Source organism: Fukomys damarensis, unplaced genomic scaffold (assembly GCF_012274545.1).
Source record: "Fukomys damarensis isolate Sample0158 unplaced genomic scaffold, DMR_v1.0_HiC HiC_scaffold_5, whole genome shotgun sequence".
NCBI lineage: Eukaryota > Metazoa > Chordata > Mammalia > Rodentia > Bathyergidae > Fukomys > Fukomys damarensis.
Window position 1 is genome coordinate 20,802,572 of NW_022900917.1, and position 24,019 is coordinate 20,826,590.

The following is a 24,019-nucleotide window of genomic DNA, read 5'->3' on the forward strand; positions in this document are numbered from 1 at the left end:
TTTTGTTTTGTTTTGTTTTTAATGGAATGTGCTAAATGTCTATAATTTTGTTCAGATGACTGCAGAACCTGGAAAAGCTGTTGCTCCTATCGATGCATAACATACTGCTATTACTAGTCTTTTTATATAAATATAAATATACATATACATATATATAAATTGAATTTTGGGAAACTTTAATGGTGCTGCCAACTTTGGAAAAAGTCATTCCAATTTACTGTGTTGAGTTGGCATTGTACAGAAATGGACAGCCATATTGGTATAGAAATGTTAATTGTTTTTATTTTTATTTTTTACTTTTTTTTCCATGTGTAAAGGGGTAGCCCATCGTACTAAATGTGTAAGGTCATATCTACATGGGTTTGATTACAGAAACTAATAAAGTATTCTCTAAATAATGAAAAAGAAAGAATAAGATAAGACTATGAGAGCAAGAAGCAATTTAAATATGTTAAGGGACCATTTTCATCTCCAGAATTAAGGATTATTTTAATATTACATCATTGCCTTTTCTCTTTTATTTTCCTTTTTAGTTTTATTTTAGGATTCCCTATTTTTAATGTTCATACAGAGATTTTTTAACTGAAATACTGAATAGTTTCTTTGGTGTGAAAAACTATAACAGTACACAGGATCCTAATGAGATAATTAATAATGTGAAATAGGAAGTAAAGGGCTAAAGGTGTAGGGAAAGTGGGAAGGGTGGGGGAAAGGTAATAAGGGAGAGGAGAAAAATATGAGAAACTGAAAAAATGGAAATAAAGTGTTTGTAAATGTGGAGGGGAGGAGGGGGTGAAGGGAGGGCAGGGAGAAGGGGAAAAAATGAGAATCAAGACCTATTACGTAAAGGTACAGAATCCCAATGATGAATGTAACTGTATTGTATACCTAGATTGTACCAATAAACTCAATAAAAAGAAAAAAAGTCAAAAAAAGAGCATATTAATCTCCAATCCAATTAATTAATTAATCCAATTAATCTCTAATTAATCTCTAATCCTTAAGGAAATGTGCTTTAGGATTTGTTTAGTACTTCAGTTCTCAGAGCTAACCATCACTTTCCCATTGCTGAAATAAAATATCTGATACACAGAACTTAAAGGAGGAGAGGGGAGGTTTACTTTTCATGGTTTTCAGAGAATTCAGCAGAAATAGCATGGCAGAAGGGCCTGGCAGAGGAAAGATGTTCAATCCTTGGCAGCCAGGAAGCACAGAGAGAGCAGGAAAGCTCTGGGGACAAGCACCATCTTTTCAGATCACACCCCAGTGACCCACCTCAAAGCAGACCCCACATCCTCTCAACAGATTCAGCCATGAACAAGTCATAGATTCACAGTGTCCCATGGTCCCATCACTTCCTAACCCTCACCTCCGAGTAGCTAAGATTTACAAGGGTGGGAAGTGGGGAAGTATTTGAGATCTAAACAGTAACACTCTCCTAGGAGGCCAAGAGACAACCTCCTCTGATGTTGCTTAGGAAGGCTTCACGGGCACAACCAGGTGGCTGCCTGGGAAAGAACGGTGAAATTCACATGGTTCACCTTTCCTCTAAGGCAGGAAACACTTCTCAGCACTCACATTTGGTTCCATAGCCATCTGTAGGAGGATCCAAATGATAGGGAACTGCTATTATTTGGGAAGCTTTAAATTATCTGAAAGTTCTTTCCTCTCTTGAGCTGAAACCTGCCATCTCATAGCACCCATTCATTAATCTTTGTTCTGTACTCAGGTGATATAAGGCTATTAATGTCCTCTTACATAGGACAAAAATTTAAGAAAGCCATCATGGTCCTGGTGAATATTTGTCCCAGTTCCTTCTCTTATTCTTCATAAGGGCATCTCTGGATCTGTCACCCCCATGATCACCACCCTCTGGATAAAATCCAATTTACCAAGGTTCCTTCAAATCTGGCACACCCAGAACTAGATGCAGTTCTATGGATAAAGTTTAAGCAGCATAAAATAGGGCAGTTTCCTCATTTATTTTAGATACTCAATTAACACGGCCTCAACTTACAATAACAGCTTCACCCCAGCATTGTTCCCTATTGAGCACACTGGTCAATGGGAACTGTGACTGCTTCTCTGGAGCACTGCAGGCCCAGCTCACATCCTCTGGAGTGCCTCATTGACACTGGAATTCACAGCACCATTGAACTGTGGCAGGTACTGTCCACTTTCACAGATGAGCAGCAGGCACATTCAAGTGAAAGAGTTTGCTGAGAATCTTATGCAAGCAAATAGAGAAGTGAATTTTTCATAAATGGCTTTTATCAGGTTGAAATAGAGACCATCGCTTTCAATTTTCTGTAGGGTTTTTTTGTTTGTTTTAGTCACTAACGGGTATTGGATTTTGTCAAACGCTTTTTCTGCATCTATTGAGATGATCATATGGTTTTTGTCTCTGGCTCTATTAATATAGTGTATTATGTTTATTGATTTTCATAAGGTGAACCACCCCTGCATCCCTGGGGTGAATCCCACTTGGTCAGGGTGTATGATCTTCTTGATGATCTTCTGCACTCTGTTTGCCAGTAGCTTATTGTGGATTTTTGCATCTATGTTCATTAGTGAGATTGGCCTATGGTTCTCTTTTTTGGCTGGGTGTTTCTCTGCTTTGGGGATGAAGGTCATGCTTGTCTCCAGGAATTAATTCAGAGTATTGCTTCCCTTTTAATTTCATTGAAGAATTTAAACAGGATTGGCAGTAGTTCCTCTTTAAATGTCTTGTGGAATTCATCAGTGAAGCATCAGGACCTGGACATATTTTAGTTGGTAAGTTTTTAATTATGTTTTCAATGGGTTGTTTAGAAATTTTAGGTCTTCTTCATTCAACTTTGGTAATTCATATGTATCTAGAAATCTGTCCATTTACTCTGTGTTTTCCGTCTTATTGGCATATAGATTCTTGAAGCAGGTATTGAGGAACCTTTGGATTTCTGCTGGGTCTGTTGTAATTTTTCCCTTTTCATTCCTAATTGCATGGATATGGGCTTTTTTTCCCCCTTTTTTTGATAAGATTCACTAAAGGTTGTCAATTTTTCTTATTCTTTTGAAGAACCAACTCTGCTTCATTGATTTTTTTTTTTTTTTGTATCATTCTCTTAGTCTCCAATGCATTGATTCTGCTCTGATCTTTACAATTTCTTCTCTTGTATGAGCTTGGGGTTTGTCTTGCTCTTCTTTTTATAGAAGCTTGAGGTTCAGCATTGGGTCGTTTATCTGAGCTTGCTCTGTTTCCTAATATGAGTATTCACTGCTATGGATTTCCCCCACAAGACTGTCTTCATTGTGTCCCATAAATTCCAATATGTTATACTGGCATTGTCATTTAATTGTAGAAGCTGTCTAATGTATTCTTTAATTTGCTCTGTGACCCAATGGTTGTTCATGAGTGTGTTGTTCAGTTTCCACGTGTTTATGAAGTTCTTGTGGTTTCTTTTGCTATTGATCTCCAATTTTATTGAACCATGATCTGATAATATGCTGGGGATAACTTCAATTCCTTTGCATTTACTTAAACATGTTCTATGAGCAAGTTGAGATTCCACCTCACTCCAGAAAGAATGTCTGCTATCAAGAAATCAACCAATAACAAATGCTTGTGGGGTTGTGGGGAAAAAGGAACCCTTCTCCGCTGTTGATGGGAGTGTAGAATGGTGCAACCACTGTGGAGATCAGTATGGAGATACCTCAAACAACTAGGATTTGACCCAACTTTTCCCCTGCTGGGTATCTTCCCAAAAGAATTAAAAGAATCATACCACAGCAATATATGTGCACCCATGTTCATAGTGGCACAATCTGTAATAGCTAAAACTTAGAGACAGCCCAAATGCCCATCAAATGGTGACTGGTTAAAAAAAGATGTGTTTTTTTTTAAATGGAGTACTATTCAGCCATAAAGAATGAGAAGCTAGAGCCATTTATAGCTAAATGGATGCACATTGAGGCAATAATCCTAAGTGATATAAATAGGACACACATGTATAAATACCAAATAGTTTCTCTGGCGTGAGAAACTGAAAGTGTAAACAAGGTTCAAATGGTATAGTGAATAATGTGAAATAGGAAGAAAGGGTCCAAGGGGGAAGGGAAAGGGGAAGTTGGAGGGGGAAGGGAAAGGAAAGAAGGGAAAGGAATATGAGAAAAGGAAAATATGGAAATAAAGTCTTTATAAATAGGGAGGGGTGGAGGGGTTGAAGGGAGGGTGGGGGAATGGGGAAAAAATAAGTACCAGATACACCATGTAAAGGTACAAATCCCCAATGGTGAATGTCATATTGTGTACCTAAAATGTACCAATAAACTTAATGAATTTTTAAAAAAGAAAATAGCAAAGTAAAGAATTCAAAGCTTTTGCTCTTGTTGACAGTTCTACATGTCCCTTTGTCCTAAATACAAATAAAACAAATAAAAAAGGGAGAGCTTTTCCAGTAGCTTTACAATAACTAAGAAGAAAGCTGGGTGTCGTGGCACATGCCTGTAACCCCAGAACTTGGGAGGCTGAGGTAGGAGGATTGCTGTGAGTTCGAGACCAGCCTGGACTACAAAGTGACTTCCAGGTCAGTCTCAACTACATAGTGAGACTCTATCTCAAACAAACAAACAAACAAACAAAGAAGAACAGTTAGAATAAGAGGACTAGGTTTAGACTTCTGTTTTGGTTGGTGTCTGTTATGGCTTGTGTCTAGATGCCCCCGCACCTCCCGCCTCATGTGGTCATAGGTAGAGCTTATCAGAGGTGACTGGATCTTGGGTGTGTGATGCTGGGGTCAAGGATGTGGTGAGGGATTGATTTGTGATGTGATGCTAGGATTAAGGATGTGAGTGCTACCTGCCCCAGGGGTGGGTAGCCTGGATAAGACATAAGGAACAGAAAGGATTTGTCACTTGGTGCTTGCTGCTTCACTGCTGACTGCTTCTGCCTGCCCTGCTTTGCCATGAACTATTTCTCCTCTGTGATGCCTGGCTGCCATTCCACCCTGCCTTGGCAACAGACTGAAACCTCTACGAACTATGAGCCAAATAAACCTTCCCTCCTTAACTTTGGTTTCAGGTATTTTGTCTCAGAAAAGTAACTAAGACAGTGTCTAAGACAAAAAAATTCTCACACATAAAATTCCATCACTCTTTCCTCTCTGGAGTCTAGAGCGAAAAAGGACTACTGACTCACAGAAATACTTAAGATGCCAATTTAGGGGTGGGAGTGTAACTCAGTGGTATAGCACATCTTTAGCATGTGAAATCCTCTCGAGTCTAGAGCGAAAAAGGCCTACTGACTCACAGAAATACTTAAGATGCCAATTTAGGGGTGGGAGTGTAACTCAGTGGTATAGCACATCTTTAGCATGTGAAAGGCCCTGGGTTCAATCCTAAGCACCAAGAAAAAGAAAAAAAGAAAATGATCAATTTAATGAGTCTCCCTGTAGCTGAAACTGCTTTGCTCATGGGATACAGATAGCTAAAAAGGATGCATGGAAAGGCACCTAAATATTTATTACAAAATTGGGGATCAAGTGCCATGAAAACACTGGTGATAATTATTTCCACTCAACACTAGCTTGAGTTTTAAAGCTCAGTCAGTGATAGAAGAGGAAACAGAGCTCGATGATTCATTTTAGCACTATTTTTTTAAAATGCCCTGGCCTGTCTCCAGCTGTTCTTTCCCGCAGAGTTCTGTCCCTCAGCTCCTCATAGTGAGTGGCTACAAAAGAAAACTGACAACTCACAAACATGATCAGAATAATAGCCGACCCCAGAAAGGAGCAGACCATTCCTAACCAGGATTAGATCATCGACTTTGGCTTTGTGCTCTGAACTCAATCTCTCCCCCTTCCAGATAACAATCCACTGAAAATGCGTGTCATGATGGCTTTGAGACAGGCTCCAGAAAATGAGAACTATTCAGGGCACTGAACTGAACCCACATTCTGCTAGCTAAAAGGAGCCAAGCTAAAACATAATCTTGCTCTGTCTGCTGCAAGCAAGGAAGGTCAGCACAAGAATGAGATAAAAGAAGACACTTCACTTTTCTTGATTTGAAACTGTATGCTTGACTCTAAGCAAATCCTTTCTCCAGTGCTGGGCATTTCGGTCAGATGTTCATTCTATCTTCCACCGAGGGCCTTTGTACCTGCTGCTCTATCTCGAAACCTTTAGCCTCATTTACATCCTATAATCTTGGCTGGCTTTTGCTTATCTTTCATATCTCTTGGTTAAAGCCTCTCTCACAACCCTTTTCAAACTAAACAATTTCAGGAATGCTAGTTTTGTGTGCTCCTCCCATCCTGCACATAGACTGTCCTTCTGGTATGTGGACTGCTGGTTTGCTTACCCTCAGTTCCCAAGGGAACACCGAAATCCCAGAACGGGGCTGGGGGCGGGTATTTTACCTTACATGGCAAAATGGGCTCTGCAGATGTAATTAAATTAATGATCTTGAGATGGAGAAATTATCCTCAGCCATCCAATGGGTTTGTTGTCCTCACAGAAATTCCTATGAGTGGAAGACGGAGGCAGAACAGTTAGAGAGGTTTGAACATCATTCGCTGTTGGCTTTCAGATGGGTAAGGGGGCAAGAGCCTAGGAAAGTGGGCAGATTCTAAGAGCTGGAAAGACAAGAAAATGCAATATTTCCTAGAGCTTCTACTAGTCCAGTTAAACTAGATCAGACTTTTGGCGCTTAGCATTATAGGATAATTTTGAGTTGCCTTAAGCCACAAAAGTGTGGTAATTTGCTATAGAAGCAAAGAAAACTAACGAACGCAGTATTTATACTTGTATTTATTTGTTGTCTTTTGTCCAACTACAAGCTCGACAAAAGTAAGTGCTGTGCTTATCCACCATTGTAGTCTCAGCATATAGCACAGCACTTGGCACTCAGAAGCAGCGGATACACATTTGTCAATTGTTTGTGATCCAGAGAAGAGATAGTAATGGTTTTATTAGATCTCACTGGGTCTCTTCTGTAATAGGTAGTGAGGAAAACCAAAGTGTTCATTCAGTCATTCCTCCAAGTATTCCACAGGCGTCTCTGTCATGTTCCAGGTGCAATGCCAGACAATTGGGCTAAGACCACGAACACAATGGACCTATTTTTTTTCCCCTCAGTGAGAATTTATACATGGCAACACCAGCACTAACCAGGAGCTCCCTTTTCTGTTACATGGCAGTGCCCAATTGTCCAAGATGATTGCGGGAGGAGGGATGTAAATCTTTGGTGAAAAATCTCATTTATATTTGCTGTCATTTGTAAAAACAAACCAAAGGGATTGACAATTGGAAGATATGCATAAGAAAGCTCTTTGTATATTCAAAGAGTTTATTAGGAAATTGGATGTACACAGCTGGCAGAGATCAGACTGAGAAACAGGCTTGTCCATATCTCTCACTCACCAATCAAGAGAAATAGACTGGCAAAATGGAATATGAAGCAAAATCCAACAATATCTTGTATACAAGAAACACATCTAGTGCAAAAAGAAGCCCACAGACTGAAAGTGAAAAGATAGAAAACAATTCTCCATGTGACAGGAGCCCAGAAAAAAAAAGGGGTAGCAATCTTATTTGCAGACAAAGTAAATTTCAAACCAAAACTGATTCTAGTATTATCAATGTAGGATGGTACTGTATCATACCTCTATGAATGTAAAATATCTAGTACCTACTTTATGATACATAGTAGGGACCGTGCTTTATCAGAGCTACATTTAATGATATTACTCTAGAATGTTCTCTTTCCAGATGATGATTAAGAGGCTAATAGAAAAAATGGTGCCAGGTACCACAGCAGCAACAGAACTTGTCTGTTGTCTGGATATTATTCTTTTCTTTGTTTTTTTTTTACACATGGAAAAAAAATAAAATAAAATAAATTAACATTTCTAGACCAATATGGTTGTCCATTTCTGTACAATGCCAAGTTAACACAGTAAATTGGGATGACTTTGTCCAAAGTTGGCAGCACTGTTAAAGTTTCCCAAAATTCAATTTATATATATATATATGTGTGTGTGTGTGTGTGTGCGATATATATATATCTATGTATATATATATATATATACATAGATATATATATATCGCACACACACACACACACACATATATATATATATAAATTGAATTTTGGGAAACTTTAACAGTGCTGCCAACTTTGGACAAAGTCATCCCAATTTACTGTGTTAACTTGGCATTGTACAGAAATGGACAACCATATTGGTCTAGAAATGTTAATTTATTTTATTTTATTTTTTTTCCATGTGTACAGGGGTAACTCATCACACTAAATATGTAAGGTCATATCTATGAGGGTTTGATTACAGAAACTAATAAAGTATTCTCTAAATAATGTGATTATTTTTTATCTTGTTCTGTTTCTTCAAGGAAAAGAATGGATAAAAAAGATGCAAACTAGAAAAATAATACCATAACAGTAGTAAAAGTACTGTAAAAATAGTATATAAACCAAGATTGTGAGGTATGTCTATAGGCACACAGACTTTTACATGTACAAAACCTTACCCCTTGTAATCTTGTTGCTACGAAGACTTGACTCATAGCAAAACTCACTAAGAACCTAAAAGAAGAAAGTGGTCTTTGCAGTTACATGCCTTTTGGTGAAGATTTACATTTGCAACATTAAAATATGTGACATACAATATTAATATACAGCACAGAACATGACAATACTAAATATCCTGTTATATAAGGGAAATGACACAGAGGATTCTATTCGGGGAGACTCTGGATGATAGCTTAATTTTCAAAAAGATATCAATGTAAATTTATATTTATTAAAATGAGAGAAAGGGATTCCATGATCATTAGATAATTTGCTCTAAATTTTTTTTTTTTTTCTGAAGTATGACTTGTTTTGTGATCCTCTTCCTTAGGAGATGGATGCAAATACATTTCTAATTTTACCATTCAATTCCCACACCTAGGTTAAACACAAGAGGCAAGGGGTGAAGAGGCAAGGGGTGTGGAATGTTTGTGGGTTCTGCAGTCCCCTGAACCTACCCACAGCTGATAGTGCAGTCCGGAGAGGCCCAGTCCATCCTGAAGTTTAGTGTGCACTCTACTGCCACCTGCTGACACCCATGAGTTCGGCCAGACACAAACTGCGAAGATTCAGGCCTTCCTGGTTTTTTATTTATTTATTTATTTTTAATTTATTGGTACATTCTAGGTAGACAGTACAGTTACATTCGTTACTGGGATCTTGTACCTTTACATGCCAGGTCTTGGTTCTCATTTTTTTCCTTTGTCCCCACCATGTATTTGCGTATGTGTGACTTATTTATCTCACTTAGAAGTATATCCTCCTGTCTTTAAGATTCAAATTCAGAATAGTCCTGTGGAAAGCTAAGAAAGCTACAGATGAACACTCTCTTCTCGCTCTCACAGTGAACATAAAAGCTCATTTGTCCCACACATCCCTGAAGTGCATGGTATTTAAGTTTTAACATTTTGTTCATTTGGGTGATAGTCTCTGGATTTATTTTGCATTTCTACAGCGACTAAGAAGGTTGAAACACTTATATAATGATCCAGTGCTCATAGATCATTTGGAAAACTCTTTTGAGGGCTGGCCACACAAGTTTTTTGTTATTTTTCTACTGGGTTGACTGCTCCCTATTGACTTGATAACTTCTTTATTCTGTATAGGATGCTTTCGCAGAAATGAGAAGTATGAGAAAAGTAATGGCATCCTTCAATGTATAGAGTTACTTTTAAGGTAAATTTAAAATTTCCGTTTACACTGAAGTAAATTTACATTTAATGTATTTTCCTCTATGATTCATCTTTTTGGGGTCTTGTTGAAGAAATCTTGGCCTATATCAAAGTCCTGAATATACTGCCAGCTACTATCTTCTAAAAGTCTTGTCATTTCTTTCATATTTAGATCTATCCTGTACCCAAAATGGATTTTTGTGTAAGTATAACATAGGGGTAAAAAACCATTTTTTCCAACTGGGGTAGACACCCGACCATCGAAAACCACCTCTTCAAAAATAAATAAATTAATTAAAAAAAAAAAAGAATGCTAAAAAAATTAGGGCTTGGGATTTAGCTCAGCGTCGGTGGCCTGCTTTGCAAGCCCAAGGACCCGAGTTCAATCCCCTGTACCAAAAAAAAAGAAAAAAAAAAAGAAAACCACCTCTTCACTGCTTTGCCTGCTGTCCTTGTCCAAAGTAACTACACACTTGCGGCCCTGTCCTTAGATGCCATTCTAGTGACCATTTATCCTTGGCCACAGCCTGGTATTTGTAAGAATAATTATAATTATAATAACAAATGAAAAATATCTGTAATAACTATAATAGAAGAATTAAAATATCTGTAATAACTATAATAGAAGTATAATATAATAGAAAATATCTGTAATAACTATAATAGAAGAATAACTATAATAGAAATATAATAGAACTAGGGATTGAACCCAAGGCCTTGCACTTGGCTCTGCTGCTGAGCTATATCCTAATGCTTTTTAAAAGATTTGAGACCAGATCTGGCTAAACTACCTAGACTGGCCTTGAACCTTCTATTCTAAGAAGAATTAATATCTGTAATAACTATAATAGAAGTATAATAGAAAATATCTGTAATAACTATAATAGAAGAATAACTATAATAGAAATATAATAGAACTAGGGATTGAACCCAAGGCCTTGCACTTGGCTCTGCTGCTGAGCTATATCCTAATGCTTTTTAAAAGATTTGAGACCAGATCTGGATAAACTACCTAGGCTGGCCTTGAACCTTCTATTCTCCTACCTCAACCTCCTGAGTAGCCAGGATTATAGGTGTGCACCTGCATCCAGAAAAGCGGGTTTTGTTTTTTTAACCCCCAGTTTCCCTTGTGACAGGCAGTTTGTTTACTACTGCTTCTAGCACACCCAGGGATACGACAAGTGTCTTAACATAGGCTCGTGTGGGACTAATCCACATCCTCTTTGGAGTTACATTAGTAACAGGGACTCTATGAGGCAGGTACTATCAATCCCTTTTACAAATGAGGACATTTAATTATGATGTGTTCACATCGTCCACGTCATAGGGGTGCAGCTGGGATTTGAACACAGGCCATTCTGGATCCAGAGCTGTACTCTCAATCTCTAACCCTGGTGCCTCACTGCTGGGCAATGTATTTCCCCGCAATCACAAAAACAGCCAAGCGACAGGGAGTGGGGGTACCAGTCTCCGAGGCCAGGGACCATCCACTATCCCAGGGTAATGGGGCTGGAGATTTCTTCTTGCCCTTTTGTCTCTTCCCTCACTTGGTATTTGTGTGGAATTGGTTCCAGAATCTACAGGGATAACAAAATCTCTAGGTGCTCAAATACTTTATTCAAATGGCATAGTGCTTGTATATAACTGCCATACATCTTTAAATCATCTCTACATATAGTACCAAATACAGTTAGTGCTATGTAAATAGTTGTTATATTGTGTTGGTTAGGGAATAAGCACAAGGTAAGAAAGTCTGTGCGTGTTCAATAAAGACACAATTTTTTTTCAAATATTTCCCATCTGCAGTGGGTTGAGTCCTTGGATATGGAGCCTGAAGATGCAGGGGGCCAACTGTATTCATGTGAAGGTGAGCTAGCAAATGTCGCTTGGTTAAACTCTCTGCACGGCACTACAAATGTGACTTGATGTTAAAGCCATCTATGGCGCCGCTCCTATTTTCCTTCTAGCTACATCTGCCTCTGAAACTCCCAAAGGTCCTATTCTGTGTTCTTTTATGTGATAATCAGTCGGGTGCAGCCATAAGAAGAGACACAAGAAAACAAAATCTTACTGTGCTCTCGGGTTCTAGAAACAGGATAGAGGGCATAGCAAGTGGTACAGGGCTACGGGGACGGGACTGGAGGCTCCAAGGAAAAGGCAAGAGGGCAAGGTAAACAGTTCAGGACTGGCTGGTTTGAGTAAGTCCGGGGGGCTCTAAGATACAGGGGTGGTCCCTAATTGTTTGTTTCTTGGCTCTGGGATGATTAAGGCAGAGGAATATTGCCTCCTGGGAAGGGGTTCAGGACTGATTAATTTGTATTATGGAAGGCATGATCCCACCTGAGCCCTTGCTGTTTCAAAGAACTACTGGCCCCAGGAGGGGCAGTCTCACCTCAGCTCCAAAGGTTTAAGATGTCAAAACACTGTAATAACAAATTTAAAAATCAAACAATATGTTCACTCTGTAATTCGGACTACCTGTAGTGCCCTAAACTGCCATATGCTTCTTGGTTTCTGAGCATACTGCTTTCCTTTCTTTGGATGCATCTCTTTGGATTACTTTACATTTTAGATCAAATAGCACTTCTCTGCAGTGAAAGTTCTAATGGCCCAACTACAGTTGAGTGTTCCTCCTATTCACCCGCAGCTCTTCACTTAAAGTTTGTTAATATTCCTGTTTACCATAATCATAAAGACCCTGCCTAGCAAAGAGGTAGAGACATTGTTTGAATGAACGAACAAATGAGCAAATGTAAGAAACCCTCTCTTCCAACCTGGGGTGGGAACGCCTTCATCACCACTTAGTGTGGCTTCTTGCTTTAATAATGGAAATTAAAACTAAAGCAAGAACTTGCAGGAAAAACTCTAACTGGAAGGTAAGGAAGGTCTCTAGCTTGGGGGTAAATGGAGAGAGTACACCGAGGAAGAGGATCCAACTGGCCCACCTACAACAGCAAGCCAGCTTTCAAGGGTTACCTGAGATGGGCCAGGATTTGGTTGATCATTTTTGGCCATTTCCTAATTCAGGCTGAAACCTCATGAGTGGAGGGGCAAGGCAGTTTCTACGTGAGGAGTCCTGTGGTCTGAGGAGCAATCTCAATCATGTGAGGCTCTGTTAGCATCCAAGGAGACCTCAGGTTTAGGGAAACAGAGATCACAGGTGTAGCTAAATGTCCCTATAAATCTCTTATTCTAGTGTCCTCCATCTTAAAGGGTAGTGAGATAGGCTGGGTAAGATTTGGGACTAATAGATCTTGTTTTGCCATGTTTTAGGCACTCTGTACATGACTAAAATGCTTGTGTGCTGAGCTAAGGATTTGATCCAGAATTTCACAAAATTAAGATCGTTTTGTTGTTTTTGGTTACCACTGGGCATTTGTAGGCCAAAACAGAGTTGGTTTTTAGTAAAAACCACTTTTCAATTGCTGACTACCTCAGAAGAAAACACAAATTGTGTGTTTAATGAGTAACAGCTTAAGCGCTCAGGAGTTGTCTGTCCCCCGTCCCTATGGTGGTTTCTGTCAGACTATATCATTTTGCCACCCTTCATCTGTGGCTGTCACCTCTACCAGGGCCTTTTTGGGTAAGCAAAAGAGAAGAATTTGCATTGGTTATTGGGATCAGTTATCTTGAGTTTTAATGCTATGGCATTTATTTACTAGCACGGTAGAAAACATATTTTGAGGCAGACATTTGAAGATAAAAATTTTTAAAGAATTTCAGTGTTCATAGTTTGATCACTGTTAAAGGCATTTTTAAATTTTTTAATGTTTGGTGGAGCTGAAGACTGAACCCTCAAACATGCTGGGCAACCACTGTACCACTGAGCTACATCCTCAGCCTCCTGGTGAAAGCATATTGCAGAATCTAATCCTTACAATGCCCCAAGTGGTAATCAGAGGGTGTTTTATCCAATGTGGAGACACAGAATGAAACTCTACGATGCCAAATAACCTAGTTTACAGTCCCAAAGCTCCTCATAGGGGTAAAAACTCTGGGCTTCTGTTACTAAATCTGATAATTTTCTATTAAGCTTGCTGCTCTTCCACATATTTACTTCCTGTCAACTTCTGCTGGTCATTATTTCCAAACAAGGATACATGCTGGGCTGATGTGGTTCAGTGGCACAGCACCTACCCAACAGGCATGAGGTACTCACTCCCCAGCCCAAGCTACAAGCTTGCAAGTACTGAGCTGACGATCACTGTGAATGCTCCTGCACAGGAGGAGCCAGCTCAGCCTTCTCCAAAGACAGTCAGGACCACAGTGCCAGACAAGCAAGATGCCAGTCTCTCGTAACACACTTGTCCGCAGACATGGGGGGCACCAGCCTGTGTTTCGGAGGATACAAACTACAAAGCACCTTGAAGAACCTCTCTAGGATTTGTTTCATTATGAAATGATGGCAAAATATAGGAAATGCTTCTAAGTTACCAAGCAACTTAGGGATAGGTGTTTCAGAAACAGACAAAAGTAGGGGACCCAGTGGAAAACTGTGTATAGTGATTATAGAATTTTATTCAGCAGCATGAACAAATGAGTCAGTGTTTGAAAATCTGAAGTTATGTATCTAATCAAAATAAAAAGTTACACTGCATAAAATTAGAATGATTTTTAAATTTTTTCTCTGTTTTAACTTATTGGTGAGCCAACTGATCCTGTATTTTGAAATTTATCACCAGTAGTAACTTCTCATATGTGGAATGAAGGCTGTATTTCTTTCACATTCTTCTGAGTGGGTAGTTTTAAAAATCTGTGTCAGTATTTTTATATATCCCTACAGCTTTTATAAGACAGTGCTTTACTGTGACCTTTTAGAAAGTGGAGTTTCAAAGACTCAACTTACTAGCCTCCCCCTTTCTCCTTAGGTGAACTCAAGATTCAGCAAAAAGTGAAAGGCACATTTTTGACAATGACTGAAAACCCTACCCCGATTGTGCTATATTGAGTGCTAGTTCATGATATACATTCAACAAACAGGAAACAGAAACATCAAATGTTTTATTATATATTTTCAGTTGGGAAATATGAACAATATTTACATAGCATTATATTTATTTACTTACACAGCATCAATATAAAAAGCAGTAAGATCCAGGGATTTAGCTCAGTGGTACCGAGCCTGATTTACAAGTAAGTGCAAGTTCCTGAGTTCAATCCCCAGTACAAAAAAAATGTTGGTTTGGGAGTTAAGAATCATTATATTTGAAATATGAGGGCCTTTCAAGGACATGATAGCATGAAAAATAATTATTATTAAAGAGTATGTTGATGGAAAAAATACAGAGTTATTACTACATAGCTCTGAATTTCCTTTAATATTGTGAATCCAAATTTTGCTACTTATTTTAAATAGATTCCCATCAACAGATGAGTGGATAAAAAATGTAGTATACATACACAATAGAATATTAATCAGACATAAAAAAGAATGAAATCATGTGAATGGATCTCAGACCACAATGTTAAACGAAAAAAGGCAGGCACAGAAAGTGAAACATTGGATGGTTTCTCTTATAATGAAAATCCAAAGTGCAAACAAATTAAAAATAAAGTAATAGAGAGATAATAGGACACAGGGGAGCAGTCTTTTTGAAGACGGGAAGAGGATCAGAAAAGGGGAAAGAAAGGAAGGTTGAGCAAAAAGGGAGTGATCAAAAATGATCAAGATATGAGGTATACATATATACTAATTTTCCACAATGAATAAAACTATTACGAATTGCAAACATATACTATAAAAAAAGAAATCCTTGCTGATTTATGAAGCCAAAGTTTGCTTCCAATAAATCCCATCAACAGAGTATGATAAATTTACACTGTTATTTGCAATCTCTAAACATAATAGAAAAAATAGTTTACAAGCAAAAATATTAAGTAATTAAAATGTAAAAAAACTACAGTGGGAGGAATGTCACACACTGTAACATAATAAATGTAAACCATGTTAGAGATGTCAACACTCCCTCAAAAGTGTAGTGAGTGATGCCATGATACAGGTCAGGTGCATGAAAGAATACAATGGCACCACTTCAGAGGTCTAACAGTGAATTAGTCCACTGCCAAACAGGGTAAGTAATTACAGCAAGGTAAACCGTGTCAGAAATAATGCAATTAGTAACTTCTAAGAAAATATGAAATAATTTTTCAAATTTAATTAAAATATAAATAAAACATACACTAAACTGAAAACTAGTCTTGAACTTGGAATAAATTTGAAATTAATGTGAAAAAGTGTAGGCATATGACAGTTTATTAAATGACCCACAGAGACAAATGATTTATTTTGATTATCATTAAAAAATGTTTTGTTGGGGCCAGGTATTTAGCTCAGTGATTCCGCCGCCTGCCTTGCAAGCGCAAGGACCTGAAGGAACATTTAGATATTTTTCTAGGTCATCAGTGTTAGTTTATTAGTGAATTAAGAAAGACACATCATGGGAAAATGATATTTTCCACTATATCACATATTTTCACAAGTTATAAAAATAAAATTATCTGCTAGTTAAAAGAGATTTGTATTACAAGTTTTTAAAAATATGGCAAACCTGTATCATGACCTTTTTGCCATGACTATTTAGAGTCCTTAAATTAACTAATCAATAAGTTAAATCAGAAATCTTTGATCCACCAGTGTTTTGCTTGCCAAATTCTTTTGTCCTACTGTATTACGGATAAATCTAAAAATCTGAAAAATTAAAATAATTGAGATTGAAATGAAATATAGAGCAAATTAAATATGCACATCAATTAAAATATCTAAATTAAATTAGCTAAACCTCTCAACTATTTTTATGTAGCAGGCATCTAAATCCTATGGTGATACACAGAATTTTTTCAAGACTGTTTTCATGTTTCATAATATTAAAGCAATGTATCTTCCTATTTACAATGCTTTTATAAATAACACCAATCTCACGCTCACAGGAATACACTTAAATATTAGAAGAGGCAATTCTTTTATAACTCTAAAAGCTATGGAAAGGTCAAAAGAATCTACTTGGTAGGGACAGAATTTGTTCATAACTGTAAGTCTCTAACAAGACCTAATAAATTACAGCTTACTGACTTGTATACTTCTTTGACAGAAGATATCACAGCATTGCAAGAAGCATGGATTGGCCATTTCTCGGAATCTCCACTTCAGAGATATCACCCCCAGTTGTTATTCATACTAGCAAAGGTGTGTGAGAGTCACAAGCTAAAAGGCTTCTGGGGCTGACCCTTGAACTAAATCTCCAGTGACTGCTGTTTTTGTTATGAATGATTCTTAAATTACTGCTTCATTTTGGTATCTAGGAGACAGGCATCTTCCTACCAGATTTCTTTCACATTTGCTCAAGCAATTTATGCCCTCTGCTAGATGGTAGTATATCTGTCACTGACCCTAGGGACAGAGTGCAGAATGTGTTCAGTTTCTGTTACTCCTCCTTTTTCATTTTTTGTAGAGTTGGTCGTATTCTAAACATTTATAAATCCCTACTGTAAGTAGATATTAATTACTCTCTGCTATGAAAATATCTACTCCCAATATATTTCTTTCAAAAGAAACTCAGAAAAAAAATTAAATTTACCTCTTGTTGTAGGTATGTCAGGAAGGCTGCTAAAATAAAGTTCTGGCAAGCCAAATCCACAACACAGAAGAACAACAGGTCGAAAATAAGAAGAGTGGCTTCATTTCCATAATACAGCATACGGCTGAAAGAGTAACTTTCATCTGTTAAAAACATTTTACAGGAGATGTTAAAAATGCAAAAAATGGAACAGATCTGTGATACATTTCTGGCAATAAAATTTAGGTATTTAAAAATAGCATATTAGAGCCAGGCGTGGTGGCACACACCTATAATCCCAGCACTTGGGAGGCTGAGGCAGGAGAATCACTGGGAGTTCGAGACCAGCCTGGGCTACATAGTGAGTTCCAGGTCAGTCTCAACTACATAGTGAGACCCTATGTCAAAAAACCAAAAAACAAAAACCAAAACCCAAAAAAAAAGCATATTAAAAATTAGTACTACATACACTATTTTATGATGTATACAAAAAATAAGCAAAAGATAACATAGATTTGCTAACCCTAAGTGGCTAGTCAAAGTCAAAAAACTCACAAGACATAGTTTTAATATTAAAACTAAAGATTCGTATTTGCTAATAGAATAAATATACATATTTCAAAGACCAGTTAATGAATATTTTTTCTCTATTTCTTTATATAACTAAAGGCTAAATTAATCTTTAAGATTTTGTAGGAAGAGTAATTAAAAAAATTTTTTAAAAAAAGCCAGGAATTTAGCTCAGTGGTGCCATTCCTGCTTTATAAAATCAAGGTCCTGAGTCTGATGCCCAGTACAAAAAAAACCAAAAAACCAAAAACCAAAAAAACCCCCAAACAACAACAACAAACCCCAGCAAGGCATAGGATAGTACATAGTATTCCAGGACTTCTGACTCAAATGGTCTCTTAATATTTTGCTCCAAGACTATTTCTCACTCAGCAAGTGGGTTTTGTACTTTTTGGGAGGTGAACAACCTTTAAAAAAGATCTGTTGAACACTAGAGACCTTCCCCTGTGAGGGGGAAGTATACCCATGAAAATCATACAGCACATTTATGGTGGGTCCAGAGAACTACCAATGCCACCACGGAGACCCATGAGGATCTGTTTTATCTGAGGGGGCGTCTGGGTGTTGGCAATATTCTATGGCAGGATGATAGGTACAGAGACATACTCATTTGGTAAAGGTCACTCATTTGTCAGCTGTATCCTTAAGAATCTGTACTTCTTCATGTATATTACATGTGTACATGTAAAGAAAATAAACCTGTTTTACATGTTTTCCCTGGGTGATCATCAACTAATACTGCTCCAGCGATAATATTATATGATAGAACTCCTAGTTTTTGTGTGCCTTTACTTTCTCCCCAGATCTGGTCCCTTGTATTTAATGCCTTACTAGATATCACTTCCTAAAAGTCCCGAAAGTATCTCAAGACACAACACAGTCAAACTGACCTCATTCTTTTTCCATCAAAACCTCTTCCTCCCTCTGCATTCTTTGACTTAGAGAACAGCACCAGCACGACCACTTAGTCACAGAGAAAAACTCTTGAAATAATTTTTGTGTACTCCTTTTTGTTTGAGACAGAGGTATCACTAATGTGTCCCTGCTGGCCTCAAACCTGTATCTTCCCAAGCAGGCTGTATCGCAGGCATACACCGTGCCTGGTTTTGTCTATTCTTTTTTCCCTTAACATCTTTGGCAGTTCTTTCTTCCTTGTCCCCATTCCTGCTGCTTTAGCTCATACTCTCATCATTTCCTGATGAAGATGAAGACGGACAGAAGACAGGAGGAGGAAGGATGATAGGGGAAGGGACAACAAAGCAAAATGAAGAGGAAGGATAAAAATGAGGGAAGAAGGTACAATGAAGATGACTGTTGCTAGAAATAGAAACATCTCTCTGGGCGCCTACCCATGTCATGTAATGGTCTGGTCAGTGGTGGTGAACCTATAGCATGGGTGTTATGTGTTTTTCTTTTAAGACAGAAAATGTTAATGTGTGCGCTGCTTTTTTCTAAACTAAAACCTCAAAATCCAAGTTTAATTGCAGTGTTGGCACTTTACAATAAATAAGTGGGTTCTGGGCTGCATTTTGGGCCTCTGTTTCTATAAGGTTCACTGTCACTCTTCTAGGTTCTATATGGTTAATCCCACAAAACTTTTAGATGGTTAGACCTAATTTTAGGAAAAAGGTATTAAAATTCAGAAAGGTTAAGCCATTTCCTTGAGTGCACAAAACTAGTAAATGGTACTCAGGTTCTGAATACAAGACCAGAAGATTCTGAAAGCTTTATCTTTAATGAATAAATTCATCTCTGTAACTCAATCTGTAACATACTGCCAGAGTAATTGATCCAATTTATAAATCAGATCTACTTAGCATAACACAATGATATTCATGTTCAGCAGCAGTGGCTTTCAAAATGTTTTGACCATGTATCTCTATCAGAATGAAATGCTGAGATACGCTCCCATGGTAGATATACTTTATTAATCATTATTCTTTATATCGTGTATTTGATACAGAATGATAGTTATTCTCTTCTCACACCTTCACGGATTAACTTATACATATCTGATAGGGCAAAACTTTTAAAAATACATATTTTTGGAAATGCCAGGTCTACAGAAGAAGGCAAACTGAACTTCCTGTGTCAGACAAGGCCTGTGGGATATGGTGCTGTGCCCTTCGCCTTTCAGGCTCTCTCCCTCACTGTCCAAACCCTGCGAACCCTACGTCAACACAGAATGCACTCGGTGCAGTTTCTGAATCTCTGTTCATTTTCTGCATCAATGTGTTTGCCTCTCTTTCTTCCCTTAACCCTCTTGTTTGGCAAGGAGGTACTTATTTTTAAGTACCCTGTTCCAATTTTGCCACGTCACCTTTTGGCAGGTTTTTGGTGTCCTTCTGTCCCTGGTGTTACTTGTGCTGGCACAGACTTCTATCCCTGCATGCTGCTTATTCACTCGCCTGCCTTATCTTCCGTCATCCACCTAACATGAGAGCAAGGGAGGGACCGCTGGTCAACAGCTGGCAGGTAACGCACGTGGGTAAATGGTATCTGTGCCAGGACGCTGGTTATGCCATTTTCATCCTTACCATCCCTGCAACAGGTTATCATCACACTGCAAGTGACACTGATGTTACCTTTTTAATGATTAAACAACCTACTCTACTCACTATTTCTGTCAAAATATCAGTGACTTTGAAGAACTTGGACAAGATAAAAAATCAGTGTCAAAGATTAATCACTTGTTATTCTTTAAATGTTTCCTGAGTTTGGCACTACATTAATATTCCAATAAAAATTTATTTTATTCTCTTCGATGTGTACTGTTGATTCTGAAATTCAGCTTTTTACTTTCTTCTAGAATCTTTTATATATTTGGTTTTTGCTGCACAACATAATAAAATAAAACAAAACTATTACAGTTCTGAGATTGAGTTCATTATAGTTCCTTTGTTTTATACAAAAATTATTTTTAAAAAGGAAAAATCAGTTGTAAGTACTTTTTCCCCAAAACTTTGAAAATAATAATAAAATTCAGCAAAGAGATTTGAAATATACCATTGTAAAAGATGCTTTTTTCCATTGGTTCCATGAATTCCATCCCAAGAATTCTTTCAAGAAGCAATTTATCTTTTATAATGTAATCCATTTCCTTATGAACCTAACATAAAAAGACAGTCATATAAAAATAGCAAAACAAATGCTTTCCAAATAATGCAAAAGTCAGAAGAAGGGACAATGAAAAATAAATAGAACACAAGGAAAATCTGCACAATAAGTTTACTATATTATGATTTATAACAAAATTTTCATTATGAATGTTTTAAATTTTAAATGCCAATAGGATTTAGGGCTAGATATACTAAAAACTAATTTATAACATACTTTTCAGGAATATAATCATAAGAATTTCAATAGTGAGCAATACAGTAATATTTTGCTAACAAAATTCTAGTACAGACACATTTCAAAGGAATCATCATTTCTTAAGAGACACATAAAAATCTCATTTTTCTTGGACATAACCTTACTTTATCCTAAAACATATTTGTTAATATCTACAAAGACCTTTCCAAAACTACCATTTCTAAGCATTAAATCTGACAGACAAAAGGGAACGGGAGCAGTCCATTGACTTGGGTGAATAAATATTAAACTGACACTTCCATCTCTTTTTAAAAACTGTGTTTGACCCTGGGTTAAATATAAATGTTGCTATACGTACATGATCGATGAAAGAACCAAGAAATTTATTCATCGCATGATATGCTTTTATACTCTGTTCAAAAGTACTTGCAGATGAACTCAATAGTCTAGCAGGGCCATTTTTCTAATATAAAAAAGATAAGTGAATCAATACAACACGTTTGTGTTCTTGGCATTTAAATAATGTTAAACACTGGCAAAGTCCCCCTGAACTGTACTTCATACAAACCCTTGTGAGCGTCTCATGAATCCTGTCATAATGCTGTCTCATCTGGCTGGAAATTGCAATCTGAAAAGTCTGACCATCTGTGTTGGGTACCAAACCTCTTTGGCTACACAAATTTTCCTGAAAAATTAAAGTGTTTAAATTAAGATTGAAGTTTTGAAAAACTGCCTATCTCAAAAGGAAAACATAAGCCGAGGATTTAGCTCAGTGGTTCTGCTGCCTGCCTCACAAGCGCAAAGTCCTAAGTTCGATCCCCAGTACCAAAAAAAAACAAAAACAAAAAAAATCCCAAACACAGGAAAACATAACATTTTTCTTTTAGTTAGTATCACACGTTACAAGATTCAGAAGCCTAGAGAAATTTACTGAATTGTATTTGAGACACAGATTATAACATGATACCCAAGGGTCCTGTTCCTCTGTGGATTTTACTAATTTCTACTTTATTTGAATTCATATTTCCCCCTTGGTCTTCATATCATCTCCTTTACTTTGCCATATTTAGGAAAAGAAAAAGTACTAAAAGCCAAGCATGGCAATACATGCCTGTAATCCTAGTGCCTTGGGAGGCCGAGGCAGGAGAAGCACAATTTGATGCCTAACCTGGGCAACTCAGTGAGCCTTTGTCAAAAGAAAAAATTAAAAAGTGGCTGGGATACAGCTTACTGTGAAGACCCTGGGTTCTATCCCAAGCACCATAAAAAAAAAGTTCACTGTATACTGAACTTTTTAGCTTGCTTTATGATTAATATTGCCACTCTTTTTTTTTAAGTACAGGGGATCGAACTCAGGTCCTTGCAAGCTAAATCCACAGCCCAATATTGTCACTCTTAAATGAATGCCAGAAAGTTCAGTCTTAGAATTAATACTTTTACAATTGTAAAATTTGTTTTGCTTTCTCTTCTGAACATTTTTCAATTGGAAAGCAGAGATGCCTGACTGAACAGGTGCTCATCGTTGCAAGCTAAATCCACAGCCCAATATTGTCACTCTTAAATGAATGCCAGAAAGTCCAGTCTTAGAATTAATACTTTTACAATTGTAAAATTTGCTTTTGCTTTCTCTTCTGAACATTTTTCAATTGGAAAGCAGAGATGCCTGACTGAACAGGTGCTCACCTCAGGTCTCCTCAGTAAGAGTTACCTTGACAACCACAAGCACCTACCATTTTGACCTGCTCCACCACCTGGCCTATATATACAGCATAGAACTGGGGTCACACTGATTTTTCCTACCCAGAGCAACTCCCCCAGATAATTACATGGTCTGTAAAACACGATTTTAATACCTACTTAAGATTTTACTCTAAAGGCAAATCAATTTAATTCATATTTTGCAATTTTTTAATTTATCTCATATCAATGACCTGTGTGATAAAGATCCTGAATCTAATCAGCTGATCATATTGCTAACTTTTCCTTGAGTTAAATTAATAAAAGTAGCCAAAAATTATACACTCCTAAAAAGCTCTTGGTATATACTAAGTGCTTTCCAGAAGCAATTTCCAGAAGAAATTTGTAAAAATTTATCCTGACATCTGTGGGTGCCCATTTCATTGTGTCCTTGATGCTATTAAATATTAGCTCTTTTTAAAACTTTGCTAGTTTGAAGAGGCATTTTAGATTCAGCTGTTTATGAGCTACAATTTTTTAGAGGTTTATTACTTTCTTTTTCACTGTTTTTTTTAAAACTTTGTCATTTTTCCACTGATATTTAAATTTAGTGTTTTCTTACTACCTTGTATAATTTTCAATTTTGTTATTAATAGATCTGTCATTTTTGTTATGAGCATTTACCCTAATTTGCCATTTTTATCAGTTTGATATATAAATATATTAATAAAGTAATATCAATTAATTTTCCCTTTTTGATGCTTTCTACTTTTTTATGCTTTTAATGCCATTCCTCAAAAGAAAATAATTCTTTTCTAGGTGATTCTGATTTAATTTTTTGCATTTAACTGTTAAACAGCATGATTTCTAATAGTTAACCAAGTGATCCTGCTCAGTGTATTAAACAAATTCTCTGAAATGTCATTATCATGCATCAAATCTTTTTGGGTCACAGGTATGGCCCTTAATCACTAAATATTCTTGCTTTTTCCTTCTCAGTGTATCTGGTTCTTTTAAAATTTTTATATATGGAAGTTCTCAAATGTATACAGTAGAGTGGTAAACCAACTCATCACTAGGCTGCAGAATTACAAACATTTTACCAATTTCTTTTCGTCTATTCTCTCAACTTTTTTATTTTAAAAGACTCTAGAGACCATGTCATTTCA

At 37.1% G+C, this 24,019-nt stretch overlaps 1 protein-coding gene across 4 annotated transcripts in view; it reads right to left on the minus strand.

The window, feature by feature from the left end:
* Positions 1 to 24,019, minus strand: part of Tmem67 (transmembrane protein 67) — a 78,471-nt gene that overhangs the window by 11,103 nt on the left and 43,349 nt on the right. Inside the window, exons 24-28 of one of the 4 annotated variants that reach the window (XR_779301.3) lie at positions 21,742 to 21,858; positions 21,532 to 21,636; positions 20,865 to 20,967; positions 17,310 to 17,452; positions 6,396 to 6,499 (exon numbers count right to left, since the gene is read on the minus strand). Coding sequence is in view for 3 of the 4 variants with exons in the window: in XM_010619627.3 (XP_010617929.1) it covers positions 16,343 to 16,423; positions 17,310 to 17,452; positions 20,865 to 20,967; positions 21,532 to 21,636; positions 21,742 to 21,858 (549 nt within the window). In the remaining variant the exon portion in view is untranslated. Of the gene's footprint in view, positions 1 to 6,395; positions 6,500 to 8,523; positions 8,579 to 15,121; positions 16,424 to 17,309; positions 17,453 to 20,864; positions 20,968 to 21,531; positions 21,637 to 21,741; positions 21,859 to 24,019 lie in introns of those variants that run through there. The other 3 variants (XM_010619629.3, XM_010619627.3, XM_010619628.1) reach the window with 3 other exon arrangements.